This window comes from Pyrus communis, chromosome 6, assembly GCF_963583255.1.
Source record: "Pyrus communis chromosome 6, drPyrComm1.1, whole genome shotgun sequence".
Lineage (NCBI taxonomy): Eukaryota > Viridiplantae > Streptophyta > Magnoliopsida > Rosales > Rosaceae > Pyrus > Pyrus communis.
The window spans coordinates 26,342,539-26,357,942 of record NC_084808.1 but is presented as its reverse complement, the minus strand read 5'-3'; the positions used below and the strand labels follow the sequence as shown (position 1 = coordinate 26,357,942).

Genomic DNA, 15,404 nt, shown 5'->3' with positions numbered 1-15,404 from the left:
TGTAAAAATTGGTGTGTGAATAGCACTGCCCTTCCGACAATACTTTACCGTTCTTAACTGCACGCCTTGTGCACGTGCAAAAGCTCTCATCCTATTTCCCTCCCCCGCTAAGCTAAGCTGCTGTTACTGAAAAGTGATAAATCTCACTTACCGCTTCTATCTCATGGCTTTATAGTAAAACACCCAATCGTTGAATTTACCCGGGCGACGAACAAGTTGAGCTCTTGGCGCACCTCTGTCCATGGCGTCTCTTCCTTTCACTCACTTTCTCCTCCTACCCAGGTTCGTCTCTCTTTGTCTCTCTCTCTTAAAATTCCAGTCTTTTAATTCAAAACCGTGTGTTTTCTTTTGCTCCTTATCCAAATGGCAATCCAAAACTGTGCAGAAATGAGAATTAATAAGTAATTAGATGAAAAATGTGGAAACTTTCCTGGGTTTGGATAATTGTAGATTTTGTTGGTGGGTTTTAACTTCTTAGATAAACCCATGAAAAAACAACAGAATTTGCTTAAACCCTTAAAACCCTACAATTAATTGCACCCCACAGTCTCCTTCCCAAGAAAAATTAGTAAACTTGTTCACTGAAATTTCCAGGTGCCATTCGGTTTGGCCCAATAGCCGGTCGATGAGTTTCGTGCAGCTTCAGGGTCTTAGATTGCATGGTAAAAACCGGGGACTTGCAGCTCTCCCTAAAAAGATAAACTCGGAGAACTCAGCTCTGGAGGGTTCCGTTGAAGATGAGGAGGTGGTTGTGAAGAAAAAGACATCTAGGACTCCAAGAAGAACCCGAAAGAAAGCAACATCCGATAATGAGTCTTCGGATGAGGAAACTGTCATTTCTGCATCTAGTGAAGAGACCAAGAAACCGCGTGGAAGAACTCGTAAGAAAGGTATTATTCCTACTTTTGCTCATTTAGTATTGTTACATGAATGTTTATCTTGTATGTGCTAACAAACCAGTAATTTGATAGATCTAGTTGCATCCGCTTCCACAAGCGTGGAGGAAGAACAAACTGAGAAGAAGGTGAGGAAGAGAAGAACTAAGAAGAAAGACGATGCAATTGAGCAGCAGGTTAGTGACGGTGAACTTAGTGAGACTGAGGATTTTACATTCGTTATGGATATGAAGGATGAGAATGAGGAAGACCTAGAATTGAAAATTGATGAGGGAGAGGATATTAGCGAAACTTATGATTGGCCTCCTCTTGTTTGTTGCTTTGGAGCCGCACAACATGCTTTTGTGCCCTCAGGGAGGCCAGCCAACAGACTTGTAGATTATGAAATACATGAAAGAAAGAAAGATGCGTTATGGGCCCCTGAGAAATTTGTTAGGTCTCCTGGGGGATCTGCAGGCAGCGTCGCAATTGCTCTTGCAAGCTTGGGAGGCAAGGTTGCTTTCATGGGAAAGCTTGGAGATGATCAGTTTGGTCAGGCCATGCTGTATTATATGAATGTCAAAAATGTTCAAACCCGTTCTGTTCGCATAGATACTAAAAGAGCAACTGCAGTATCACAAATGAAGATTGGTAAAAGGGGTCGCATGAAATTGAGTTGTGTCAAACCGTGTGCTGAGGATTCTTTAACAAAGTCAGAGATCAACGTCGATGTGCTGAAGGAGGTAAAATCTTGGGTCCTTTGGAATATTTAACTTGTATCGTAGATCCTGCTATTTAGGTGGTATATATTTGTTGTGTTTCTTTGTAGGGGAGGGGGTGAATAAGAAATGCTGACATTCTATATCATACACAGTTTTCGGCAAATATACTTCCGTCTGTGATTCCCATTATATTTTGTCAATTTGAGTGCCTACGCATTAGATCTTTTAGCTGCGTTTGTGGTTAGATTGCTCTTAACTGTGGACACCTTTTAACAACCTGTGGTGCAGGCAAAGATGTTTTATTTCAGCACAAATTCTCTGCTTGATCGAAACATGAGGTCAACTACACTGCAAGCAATCAAGATTTCGAAGAAACTTGGAGGAGTTATTTTCTACGATGTAAACCTTCCATTGCCACTATGGCAGTCTTGTGAAGAAACAAAGTTGTTCGTACAGCAAGTGTGGAATCTTGCTGATATTATTGAAGTTACTAAGCAAGAGCTTGAGTTTCTCTGCGGGATCCAGCCCTCTGAGGAATTTGACACTAAAAATAATGACAGGTCAAAGTTTGTTCATCATTCACCAGAAGTGGTTGAACAGCTTTGGCATGACAATCTTAAGGTTTTGTTTGTGACAAACGGGACTTCGAAGATACACTACTACACAAAGGACCACCAAGGTGCCGTTAATGGAATGGAAGATCCCCCCATTAGTCCTTTCACTTCTGATATGTCAGCATCTGGAGACGGCATTGTGGCGGGTACACTCCTATTATCTGCAAATCTATCAAATTTTAGTTTCTTTAGTGATCGAGCATGTCTACAAATGCTTTCACTATGAGAGTAGGTCCTGCTTAGCTCTTGCATTTGGGTGTTTGGGTCAAGAAATGCAGATACAAGCCTCTAGTTTATATTCCCTGGCGTATTCTGTTGATAAAGTTGTGTGTTGTAAGATTTAGATTCCGGCTATTAGTTTGGTGCACTTCGTGTCAACTTTCACTCGCACACAGGATCACTTCGAAATTCATTGATGCATATAATTCTATTCTCATCTGTGATTATTGCATCACGTTACTTCATGCAAATGTACAAGGTATCACTGGGCACAGTTTGTCATGGACAAAACTTGTACCCGGACTGATATGGTGATATTATCACTGAGTTGGAAAACAACGTAAAACCGGGAGTTAACTCATAATTTTAAACCTATGCATATAATTACATTGGCCGGTAGGTTAGATGATCGCAAAGATAATAAACTTGGATATCTGCATTACAAGCTAAATTTTTGTATTTCCTAACTTCTGCGTGACTTGTTTTCAGCTCTCATGAGAATGTTGACAGTTCAACCACATCTTATTACTGATAAAGAATATCTGGAGCACTCAATCAACTATGCAATCGATTGCGGGGTGATAGATCAATGGCTGCTTGGACAAGAACGCGGCTTCCCTCCGAAGGAAGACATGGAAGAAGTGGTTCCTGATTCAGACGGTATAAGGTCTATAACAGAAATGGAGTATCGCACTCTCACACCAGAGACTGTAAGTTGATAATCCTGGAGGTGTTGTAACTGAGATAGAATTACAAGTTAGTCACCAATTTTGTATGCGATGGATAGTATTTATAAGCAGATTCAGAGCTAAAGATTTGAAACCGTGTGTTATAACTCGATAGGTACTACGATTGCTTCCAACTAGCTTATAACATTTTTTGTTATTTCGCCCGAACAAGCACATTTTTTCGATCAAAATGTGCGCAGGGCTATCAGAATTTGGAGGACATTGACAACATTCTGCTTGTTTGTTTAATTAATGTGTGTTTAGTCACAAATGTAATGTTTTAAGGACATTGAGAACAAGTTGAATCGACTTAATCTTATCCAACTACAAAGAGTGATTCCCACACGCTTTAATGTCGCTATATAGAAAAAGAATGGATATGCCAAGTGGTTTTCATTTTATTAATTAGGAGTGGTTGAGGGGTAGGTGTCAAAACCTTTTAGAGCCCGAGGATTAAGATTGAACGATGGTGACCGCAATTTTCTTGAACTACGGTGTCTAGGAGAACGAGAATGTATTTAAACCGGCTCGGTCTTTGAAGAGGTAAAAAATTTTCAGTGTACTCAGAACACAAGCAGTACACAACGTGTGACGCAAAATTTAAGTGGAGGGACAATTGGAAATATACCAAATGCCAATGGGAAGGAAGCACCCTTGAGAAAAATACCATCCAACCCTTGAGTCTTTCCTATTAGCAAAGTAGAACCAGAAAAATGGCTTTTGGGTTAAAGTCCCCAACTTTATTGACCTCTACCCCACTAAACATGAGGGAAGGCAAGGCAAAATAGGGGAAATTAACCTAAAGATTGTACAAAAGGTGACTAATGACGAAAGATATCGAATCGCAGGCATCGAATCCCTCCCAAACACAAAACATACACTTAGACACGAAAGGATTCGACCCTATGCGGAAAATTGAGTACCAGCATCAAGTTTTGAGGCAGCTGCCTCGTCCAAAAACCACACCAGCTTCCCTTTCAGTGGCTGGACAACTCCAGCAGGCACTGGAGGGAGGTCAGATCCCATGACGTCGACTGCCAGGTGCGCAGCCTCTGCTTTGCTTTCACCTGTTGCGACTATAGCTACATTGGATGCTGAGTTGATGACCGGCAGAGTGAATGTGATTCTCTCGGGTGGAGGCTTGGGGGAATCAGTTATAAAAGTTACCCATTCATCTTTCTCCTCCAGGACCGAGTGGTTGGGAAATAGCGAGGCAACGTGCCCATCAGGACCCATTCCCAGGAGGATGAGGTCAAACTTGGGACAGTCACTTATATCAGACACGCTGATCACACGAGATTTTACTAGCTGGCGAATGACAAACCCGTAGTCATCAGCAGCCTCCTCTGCTGACACTGAATCATTAATAGAATGCACATGACTGGGAATTATAGGTACCTGAAAACATGAAACAAAAATGAGCTTGGGAATACCGAATACAGATGGGCGATAAAATTTACCAGAACCAGAACAAATATTGCAATCACATAGCCATCGTTCTCAACTAAAAAGCCTTCGAATCTGTTCTCAGATGCTAAAATGATTCTATGTGCACAAACTAGCAAATTTTACATCCGGTAAAAATACTGATAGCCATGAAAAAATATCAGGTTGCAATTTATAGCTTGATTAACTATTTACTGATTGCATATTAGAAGATCTTCACGCTGTTGTGAAGAGATGTACAAGACATAGCCATATGTGAAGTCAAGAAGTTGAAATAGAAAAATTCATTACTGGCAATGGCGGACCGCTTCACTCATATAATTAAATTATGGAAAATCCTTTAAAAATGGAAAATTATGAAAAATAGAAGATCGTAACTCGAAGAGGAACACAAAAACCTACATCTCAGTAAATACTTTGTTTAAAAGGAAAGTTCACTGAAGTGGCTACGAGATAGCTTCACGGTGTTTAGGATGCAATAAATGACCCGAGAAACAACCAACACAATCTGCAGCAGTGATCTTCCTTTTACTAAATGCCAACTTTATCCGCAATTGTTAAAGTTTAACATGTGCACCAGAAGATGGCTGCAATATACAAGTTCGTTCCAATGATGACACGGAGATTTAGTGAAACTACAGAAATCAGCAACGGCTAGTAAACTTCTTATACAAGAAACTTGACTCTTTAATTTGATATGCAGTTTAGATCCAGTACACGATTGTCGGGTACTAAATCACAGCCACCTCGTCGTGATATAAAGAGTTAAAACACATAAGTGTCATAATTGAACACACAGAACAGATCAAACTAAGCAGGGTACTATCTATCCTTTCATTCGAAGTTCATCATGTCATTTGGTTTTCCGAAAGAGAGAAAGACTGGAAAGAAGAAAGCATCATGTTCAAAGCAAGACAAACAGTCTCTACGACATTTCTTTGACTCAGTTACCTAAAGAACAAAATACAGCCTACAACAGGCTGGGAAGGTAAAAAAAGTCGGAGAATTTCATACAAACCTTAGACAAAAAGCGATCTTTTGCAAGCTTGTAATTGCTATCAACATGACTTTTCGCCACAACACGCTCGTCTGCCCAAAATATATACCATTTGGCCCAATCTACAGTCTTGTTATAAGGAGCTTCACAGAGTTTTCTGTTTTTTCCATCATAAGTGACACATTAACACAAAAATCATAACATATACAAAAACCGGAGGTGGAAGGGAAAGTGTGATACCCCATTAAGCCAATGAGAGAACCACCAGATAATGCAATTGCAAAGACGCCGCGCTCCTTCACGGATGCCTCTGATATATCAGCAATGTAGTCTGCCAAATCAGTGCTAAGATCATCCAAACTTTCATGAATCCTCAACTCTCTATCTTTTCGAACACCGGAAAGTGCCATGCTTCCAACAAGTTCAACAGCACTATTTCCACACAAAAAAAAGATCAAATTTCGAAGAAAAATAGAAAGAACAACACAATGTTACCTTTGAATTATTTTTTTGGTCAAATAGGAAAACCAGGCAAAATTGCAGCTCATGAACTTTGGATTGTATGAGGGGATTAAAATCTATATCACTCAAATTCCACAAAAATTAATAATTCCACTGGATTTTATACAAAATCAGGACTCATCAAACATGATTACTGATGATTAATTAAAAACTAATCACCGTGCTGCTGGAGTCTCTAAGTTGAGTTCAACACTGCGATAAAACCAAAGGGTATCCTGATCATAATCCAAAGATCAAACCCAACAAATAAAGTTACTAAATTTATAACTTTTACAGCAAAAGCAAACAAACCCAGATCATAAAACAATCAAACCTGAAATCACATTACAGCAAACAACTCAGAAAACACAAAAAATATATAATGCCATGCAATCTGAGATTACTGAAACTGCAGAAAAAAAGCAGTGCAGAAGGAATAAAGAAAGAAGAAACAGATGCTTACAGAGAGGAGGAAGAAGAAGGAAAGAAAGGGAGAGAGGTGGCAGAGAAGCAAGATAACGAGGGTGGAAGATGGGAATCAACGCGAAATTGTTTATATATAATATTTATAGTATTCCATCACATTACTCAAAAATTTATTTCACTGATTATAATAATTTAAAAAAAAAACTTCAGTAGAAGTCGAGAAGGAATTATTTTCCTTCTGGGCTTCCACGTGCATCCAATGATTTTGACAAAACACACTTGCGAAAACAACTCTCTCTTCAAACAAAGTAAACGGATAAAATCACAGAGACTGAAGATAAAAAGTGAAAGAAAGAAAACCCTTCCTCTCTCTCTGTTCTTTTACAGGGGAGCAGAAAATCCCTCCACCCTATATTCTCTGCTAAATGGAAGGGAGAAACCAAAAATAAATAAAAAATGAGTATAAATACCCGAATACGTTATTTATGAGGTATCTGTCACAAAAATACGGAATTTTTTATATTTTGATCTCACTTAGCCTTGTTTAATTTTATACGATATTATAATCAGAGAGTTCTATCAAATATTTTCTCCTTACTAGAACGAAGTTACCACTGGTAACCTTGTCTTCCAAAGCTAATAGGATTTAAGTTTATCTATACCAACATTTCCAACCTCAAATTTTAGTCCATGCTAGCACATTATTTTTCCTTAATATGTAATTACCAAACTATCTTTGGCTTTTAAACCCATTGCTAAAACCATTTTAGATAAGAACCATAAATTTGAAATTTGTAATATGATTGCATAATCTTCCCCTTTCACAAATCTTTTTTTTTTCTTGATTCCTTTTCTGTTTGCTTGCATGACTTAGAATTTCTTTTTGCTTGTCTCTCCAAAAGTAGCTATTTGTACAGTTTTTATATGTTTGTGCGTCATTAACCTGTGCCCATCACCTTCATGATCCCCACATATTGATCATCCACCACTAAGTGGGGGGTTGTACTTGGGAAAATTATGCATTGTGAGAATACAAATATGTCCTATTTCTATGGGCATCCATTATGACAAACTAAATCAAATCACACTCATTTATCAACTATTGAGAAGTTGAGAAAACCAACCTAAGATCAATGAGGGGTGCTCTTTAACTTGCCACTCCTTTTCACTTCAAAGGGTTTGTAAAAAAGCATTTCAATCTTGAGGAAAAAAAAAAAAAACTTAAAGATGACAGCCTAATCACGTAGCTCATTAGGTCACTTTTACAAACACATTAGATTTTACTTAATATGACGTTAGTGTCATCCTATATAAGATCTGTCATGATCAGAAAATCCTTAATCATATAAAGATGAAACCTTTAAGTCATGTTTGTCTAATTAGGTCGCTTTCACAAACACATTAGATTTTACTGTATTTTGATTTTACTTAATCTCACGTTAGTCTCATCCTATATAAGATCTATTATGACCAGTCAATCCTTAATCATATAAAGATGAAAGCTTTAAGTCATGTTTGTTTCATTAGGCCGGTCTGATTAGGTCGCTTTCACAAACACATTAGATTTTACTGTATTTTGATTTTACTTAATCTCACGTTAGTCTCATCCTATATAAGATATATTATGATCAGTCAATCCTTAATCATATAAAGATGAAAGCTTTAAGTCATGTTTGTTTCGTTAGGTCGGTCTGATTAGGTCACTTTTACAAACACATTAAATTTTAGTGTATTTTTATTTTACTTAACGTTATTCTCATCCTAGATAAAATTTGTCATGATGAGACAATCCTTAATAATGCAAATGAAAGCTTTAAATATGTTTCATAGTGTTTATCCATTTTTCTCCAACCTCCACCACCACATCCGCATAAATTAGCGACACAAAACATACAATAGAAAAGATGAGACACATCAAAGAATAGTTTGGAATCTCTCTCATTCAATCAAAATCAGAAAAAAAAAAGTGGCAAAAGAGGTTGCTCAAGTAAAAAGTGTAAAAAGCCCTCAAGAGTCGAAACAACAAATCAAAATCAAAGCCCCCACGTCATGACAAATCAAAGATTCTCCGGGGAATTTGATTCGCTCCAGATCTTAGTTTTCGAATTTAAAGGATCAACACATTTAGGTTGGTGATTGATATGCAAAAAAAAAAAAAATCAAAGTTGTTAATTTGTGTGTAGTAAGCTAACGAAATAAGTAAATAGAGACCGTCATATTCAATTTGTGCGGCCAAAATATGTTGATTTCTATGCTTCAAATATAAAGGTCTGGAACGGATCAAATTCCCTCCCTTCCTCCACAGTAGTAGTTTCAAAGAATCTTAGCATTATCAAAGGCTGACGACTCATGGGGTCCTTACATTGTTTACTCCTTTTGGGGAGAAGCAGGCAACCATGAACCATGGCTTGGCTGACATCACTCCATTCGCCCTCTTTTGAATCTCCTCCGTTCATTGATTCTCAATTTGACTGTTTGATAAACAAACAAAGCCACCTCTCGTAACTTCGTAATGGAGGAGGACTTAGACAGATTGAATATATTATCAGGATAGTATCTCGAGCTGAATAATATAATAATTAATACATAGCATTTTTTTATTTACGTAAATTAATACTTTATTTTGGCACTTACCCTTTTAATTATTAGAAAAAAGGATCTTAATTATAGCAATAATCCTTCCAACATAACTTATTTTGACAAAATTCTAACGAAGTTGACGAAAATTATCATAGCTACACATTTTGGGAAATTGAGGGACAATGATAATGAATTTTTAATTGAGGGACCATTACTACAATTTACTCTTTTTTAAATTGATAAAGTTGCCTCCAAGTTGATCAAGTTTCCTTCTTTGATGGAAATCCATCATCCTTAATTAGAGCTCATTAGACTTCCACCATTTTGTACTTCTCCTTGACAATTATTGAACCATTGAATACGGCTGTGGCAAAATTGACCATACAATACTAACCAGCCATCCATATGTTGCAATGGATCTATCAATAACAGCCTCAAACATGTGAGAGATTTTTCAATGTACCAGAAATACAGTCCGGTACACCAAATGTAATAATATAATTGATTGGAAACTTGAAAAAAAAAATTTCAACCAATTATATTATTACACTTGGTATACACATTAATTTTTTTTTATTTTAAACATGCATGTATTAATAATTGCCTCAAGCATTTCAACCTAGCCAGGGTTTTCAAGTCACAAGGAACTATAAGAGAAAATAGATTTATTTATTTTTGAACGAATATTGGGTGTGTGTGTATATTAAATTTATCTAAATTACGAGAAGCGAGATTTGAACATGGGTGCAAATGATAAAATATAAAACACGTTGCTCTAGTCGACTCGAAGAGGGTTGAAATTTTGCAATTTATCAAAAAGCCAACAAAACACTAGTTAATGTGGTTATGGGTGAAATCAACCTTAGCACAAATTCACTTAAAATTGGCCGTTGAAATGCAATTTATCATGTGTAGGAAAATTTAAAATAAAGTAGTAACGTGTTGGGATGTAATCACCTTCACCAAAATTTTGCTCTTCCACCTTTGAAACTAATCTTTCATATTGCATATTGGCCACCAATAGTAAAATACAACCATTAAATCAGACATAATAATAACAATCTAACAACTTGTGTCAAATGGTACATGTTATACATAATCAATGTATATTAAATTATTCTAACTTGGATTTGTTCAAATTTCAACCAAAATCTCTAGTTAAAATGCTAAAATAAAATTAGGCAAAATTTAATGTTGAGCCAAAGAAACTTGAGCTAACTATACAAGTAATATGAACTACAAAGAAGAGATTTGAACACAGGTGCATAGAGGGAGCAAATCTACTATTTAACTATACGCCCACATCTGCATATTTGTGACATTAATTGTTAGATTATGCTTGACACATATGTTTGGTTTGGTCTTAGCTAAGAACCCATCAATCTGAAAATAGTTAGTTTGCCAATTTCTCAGTGCTGAAGTAAATTTGTGCATTTACGCTCACCATCCTTAAGTGGTGATAATACTCACTGCTCTATTTAATCATCGTTTGATAAATTTAAATTTTGAAATTTGTGTATATCTGCTACACATATCTTAAAATTCAAACTCATTTAATGATGATAAATAAGATGGTAAACATCACTGTCACTTAAGAGTTGTAAGAAAAAATATTACCGAAGTAAAAAGGTATTTGGTTTATTGTTTATTTAGACAGAGTTATCGTTTGAGGACTCTTTCTTTCGTTTTGTTGATTTATTTCATTGTTTTAGGGCAATAATGCTCATCTACTTTTGGCACAACAGGTTATCAAGGATACTTTGGTTTCTTCTGCATTATATATGTATGGTCTAATCTCTCTGATATCCTTGGGTTGGCATTGTTATCAGAATATACATACACATATAAATATATATGTATCTTATATATTATATATGGGATCAAATAATTCCCCACAGATTGGAATTGGAGGATGGATACTTGTGCATGGGGATCAGTAGCTGGTTTCAGGTTGAATGGCCATGCTTCTTTGGATGTTTCAATACGTTAAAATTTCCCACATGCTAGATCGAGTTAATGAGCTTTGAACTTTTTCATGTTTGTACGTATGCATATTTATGGAATTTGGATTCTCTCCTCTCCCTCCCTTTCTCTTTTGATTCCCTCTTCTTCTTTTCTCTCTACAGAGAAAGTAAAACAAGATGATGTTATGACTTAATCTTGAGCGTTTTCAAATAGGAAGGGAGGGAAAATGGGAAGAGAGTCTAAATTTTTTAGTGTTTATCTTTAATCTCTCTTCATGTGATGAACACTTACGTAACGAGATTGATAGAAAGGGGACAAATATGAGCGTGGATAACAAAAGCTTTGTCTTTAATCTCTCTTCTTATGTGACAATGAGTTGAAGTATGAGCCTAAATTGCTAGATTGTTCTTCATATTTCTTTTCAATGACAAGTTACGTGAAAAGAAAGACGGAAAACAAAGAAATATAAGTTGAGAGAGCGAAGTTTTTGTGCTTAATGAAGAGCCTCTTCAAGTAACATAATGAGGTGTCAATGAGTGGGGAAATTAATAAATCAGATGATGCAAAGATGGAGGGAGAAAACCCACTTGATTTGTTAATTTGGTCCACTCATCTAGTATTTTGGGGGCCTCCCAATTTGGTCCACATATGCTCTCTTTTCAATTGACGTACAAGTTTTTGCACTATTATTATTATTTTTGTTATTATTATTATTTGATTTAATGACATGAATTCATCCTCCTCCGTTGCAGCACACTTCCCACTCAATTTCAATCTTCATCATTTCAAAGAGCATATTCCATCTCTTTCCATCTCCAATCACCATGACTCTCAATTTGCGATTCTTAATTTTTAATTGGCTATTTTTTTCCTGACGAACTTCTAAATCAATCAGTCACTAAGTTGCGTTTTAATTTTATTTTATATTAAAATATCATCACAGTAACATTTGTGCTGCGAAGAACAAAAAAAGAATTTATTTTCGTACCTAAGAGATGAAACGTGATTCAATCACACTCATAGTTTGTATTCATAATTAATTTAAGATACCGGTACAGTGATATTCGGTTCCATATAAATTTCTGTCTCGCAATAAATGGATTGCGGATCAAAAGCTTCATTCTGAACAGAGTATTTCAGTGGGGGACATTTTCTTGACCTTTGAATTAAACATAAAATTAAAGGATCCAACCAAAATTAGTGGATAGCAACCGAAAACCGACAAGAAGCAACTACCTTCCCCACCCTCCTCCTTCCTCCCGCCTCCCGCCTCCCACCTCCCACAGGGACAGCCGGGCAGGGGCACGAGGACCAACAGAATCTATCAATTCATGCTGTCAATTTTAACTGCCTAACTCTCTTTTCTTTCTTGTTTTTCTTCCATCTGCTTTATGAAAACAGTGACTTTTTGTCTCTCCCTTTCTTTCAAATATTCCCATAGATTCACTTCAACTCAATCCAGTTGCTCACTTCAGATTCTCCGTACTCCTTTTCTCACTGCTATGGTATGAGTAATTTTCTCGCGTGACAATCTAACAGTCCTGAATATTAACTCTGACGTTCATTCATATTATAATGCGTGAATTAGTAATATCGCAAGTTCATCAAACCGTTGCCCTAAAACATTTGTGGTGTATTATTACCATGCAAAAACAAGTTGAAAGCTTATAATAGCACCATGGAAGCAATGAGGTCTTAAAAATGTAATGATTTTGACTCTCATTTTCTCCGGATAGGGTATAGTTTTAATATCACGAGTCAACCATTGTTACCCTTACAAACCATTGGTGCCTGTGGTACGCCTTTACAGGGGTCAACCATTGTTGCCCGTACCAATCCCACCAAGAGTTTGCCTACCCTAACTAGGCATGGCAGAGGATGGAAAGCAAAGTGGAACCCTAAAGATCTGAAACTCAGTCTCACTCATGTCTTGAAAAATTATGATGTTAAATACTTCACCCGAGTTAAATTCTCGAAACAAAATTCCAGGCAGGATACGAGGTGCAAGGACACAGGAGTTCTGCTAAAATATGTGTTTCCTACCAACGTTTTCGCCTCAAACATCACGAAGCTCTAGAAACTCGAGTTCTAAGATACAATTAGATTGGCGATTTTCAGTACTCTAGATAGAGAAGTACCCTTTTATGCTCTGAAAATGGCAATTTTAATCTCCAATCCCGCTGTTTACGTGTTAACGGTCTGCCTTTGCTATCAGGGTCCCTGTTTTCCTTCACATTTGCCAACTTCCACACACAGCTCTCTGACTCTGCCTCAATGTACTCCAGATTGAACACTCCGTCCTTTTCTCGGTATTTAGAATCCACTTCTTCTGCATAGCATACCCTCATAGGCATGTCTTCAAACCGTTGTAGATCATCCGGTACCTTTAGCAACCTCTCCGCACCAGGAGATGACACCTTCAGAACAAGACATAGTTTTATATATTAAACATGTCTGTATGGATCAAATTTACTTCCATTCACTAACACATGATAAATCCAGCCACTTAGTACCTCAAGAGCCAAATTTTCAGGTATTTCTCCAAGTTCTCCAGCTTCATCTAGTCTTTTCTTGTATTCTTGATTGTAGCGTTCAAGTTCCTCCATGCCGGGACACCCATATCTGATAAAAGTAGAATATCATGTCAGAATCTAACACATCGAAGGGTTGCATATGAAGAAAATTTTCATTTATAATTCAATAGACAATATTCATATTCATATTTTTCCAATCTTCCCTACTAACACAAATTACGCCAAATAAAAGAAATGCCTTGATCAAGCCTTTTCCTTTCATCTCTTTTTTGTATAAATTGTAAAACGTAAGTTCTTTGATATTATGTCATATCATTAACATATAGAAGCGTTGAATGTAAAGAAAACGCTCATCATTGTTCAATCTATAGTATCCGTTTTCTCCATCTGCAAAACAAACACAAATTATGCTGAAAAGAAAAGAAGGCCTTGATCAAAGCCTATTTTTTGTGGTAAGTAGCTTGCATAAAACGATCAATCAACTGAAAATCTATAGTATTCATCTTAAGCATGTGCTATTCTCCTATTTGCAGTCTATGAGAAAACTAGTTAATTGAAATTGCAAAATGTAAATTCATTTAGCTGCAAAAGCTCGTATGTTAAGCTGGTTTAAGGTTTATCGCTAAAAGAGCAGAAGGGTTACTCGTTTGACAGTTTGTCCAGTCTCACATATACATATCCTCGAGGAGTAGTCTTGAATGAGAAGAGTTTCACATTATCTTCGAATTGCGTTAAGACCTCACGAGCAAGGGATAGAGCCCGCTCACCCCAAGGGACACCCTGAAACACCACTCCACCACCATCGCCTCCATCGCCAATCTGTCCAAATCGATAACTAACATCAATGACAACATAAACTTTAAAGCTCAAATGAAGGTGAGAACCAAAATGTTGAAGCCAAAACATTGTACCTCAGGCTCGCAGGCATCCTCTTCCTCCCAGCCATCAGTGGTGTCTCCCTCTTCAATTTCGTCACCTGAAAATGCGAAACTTGCACACCCTTGAGAAACAACAATATAAAAAACCACATATATTTTAGGTATAAACATACGAAAAAAAGTGAATGTGAATACCTTGTCCTATAAACTACCAAAAAGTGACTGAAAAATACTAAATGTAGAAGGAAGATAGCATAAATAATAGAAACACAATGCTATTAATTGGGTCTAACGCAGATCATTTAGTGCCCTGTTTGGTTACTGAGAAAATGCAGTGGAAATAGCATTTGCTTCTTGAGACAATAGAGCTACTTAATTAGTTAAAATACCAATTTAGAGCTTCCCAACTAATTATAATTAGTGAAGAGCAATATATATATATACACACACACACACACACAATTGATAGAAAAATAGATAGGAAAAAAAAAAAAACGATGAAATAAAAGGAGTACCAGGAAAACGATCATCTGGGATGTCCTCCTCAACATCCTCGGAGGATTTGGTGCTTACGAAACGAAGAGCAGCGGGAGGAAATATATTGGGATTTGGATTAAGAGAAAGAGAGGGCAAAGAAGAAAGATGAGGAGGAAGAGGTTTTGGGCATAGGAGGAGAGAGGGTTTTTGAAGTTTGGGGTGGGATGTTGGGAAAGAGAGGCTTCTGAACGACGGAGAAGAAGAGGAGGCGACGCAGCTCCGAGCACTGTGCCACCCTACAAGGCCGAGGCTCCTCCTCCGAATCATCCTTCTCTCTCTTTCGCCTTCTGGGTTTTGGCAACCAAAGTTTTCTACTTTCTAGTATTTGCTTGCCGCTGCCCACCCTGTTTCGTTATTTTGCGGTCGGACCGCTCCCTCTCTG

The 15,404-nt window shown here is 37.1% G+C and overlaps 3 protein-coding genes across 5 annotated transcripts; 1 reads left to right on the top strand and 2 right to left on the bottom strand.

Moving 5' to 3' along the window:
- Positions 1–147: 147 nt before the first annotated feature.
- Positions 148–3,427, top strand: LOC137737886 (fructokinase-like 2, chloroplastic). Its single transcript, XM_068477459.1, has 5 exons — positions 148–282; positions 595–890; positions 972–1,618; positions 1,886–2,357; positions 2,920–3,427. The coding sequence occupies exons 1-5, from the start codon at positions 242–244 to the stop codon at positions 3,147–3,149; spliced, it is 1,686 nt and encodes a 561-aa protein (XP_068333560.1). The 5' UTR covers positions 148–241; the 3' UTR covers positions 3,150–3,427.
- Positions 3,428–3,812: 385 nt separating this feature from the next.
- LOC137737658 (probable 6-phosphogluconolactonase 2) lies at positions 3,813–6,850 on the bottom strand. 2 transcript variants are annotated; one of them, XM_068477199.1, is made up of 4 exons: positions 6,566–6,850; positions 5,842–6,033; positions 5,623–5,758; positions 3,813–4,556 (listed from the first exon to the last, which is right to left on the bottom strand). In XM_068477199.1, exons 2-4 carry the CDS (start codon positions 6,009–6,011, stop codon positions 4,062–4,064), a joined length of 801 nt encoding a protein of 266 aa, XP_068333300.1. In that variant the 5' UTR covers positions 6,012–6,033; positions 6,566–6,850; the 3' UTR covers positions 3,813–4,061. The 2 variants fall into 2 exon arrangements, with proteins under 2 accessions (XP_068333300.1, XP_068333302.1); XM_068477201.1 differs by lacking the exon at positions 6,566–6,850 and adding an exon at positions 6,283–6,305.
- A 5,918-nt stretch (positions 6,851–12,768) lies between these two features.
- On the bottom strand, positions 12,769–15,391 carry LOC137738065 (uncharacterized). 2 transcript variants are annotated; one of them, XM_068477667.1, is made up of 5 exons: positions 15,001–15,391; positions 14,519–14,607; positions 14,251–14,426; positions 13,587–13,695; positions 12,769–13,490 (listed from the first exon to the last, which is right to left on the bottom strand). In XM_068477667.1, exons 1-5 carry the CDS (start codon positions 15,287–15,289, stop codon positions 13,188–13,190), a joined length of 966 nt encoding a protein of 321 aa, XP_068333768.1. In that variant the 5' UTR covers positions 15,290–15,391; the 3' UTR covers positions 12,769–13,187. The 2 variants fall into 2 exon arrangements, with proteins under 2 accessions (XP_068333768.1, XP_068333769.1); XM_068477668.1 differs by having other exon boundaries at positions 14,519–14,583.
- Between the last annotated feature and the right edge of the window lie 13 nt (positions 15,392–15,404).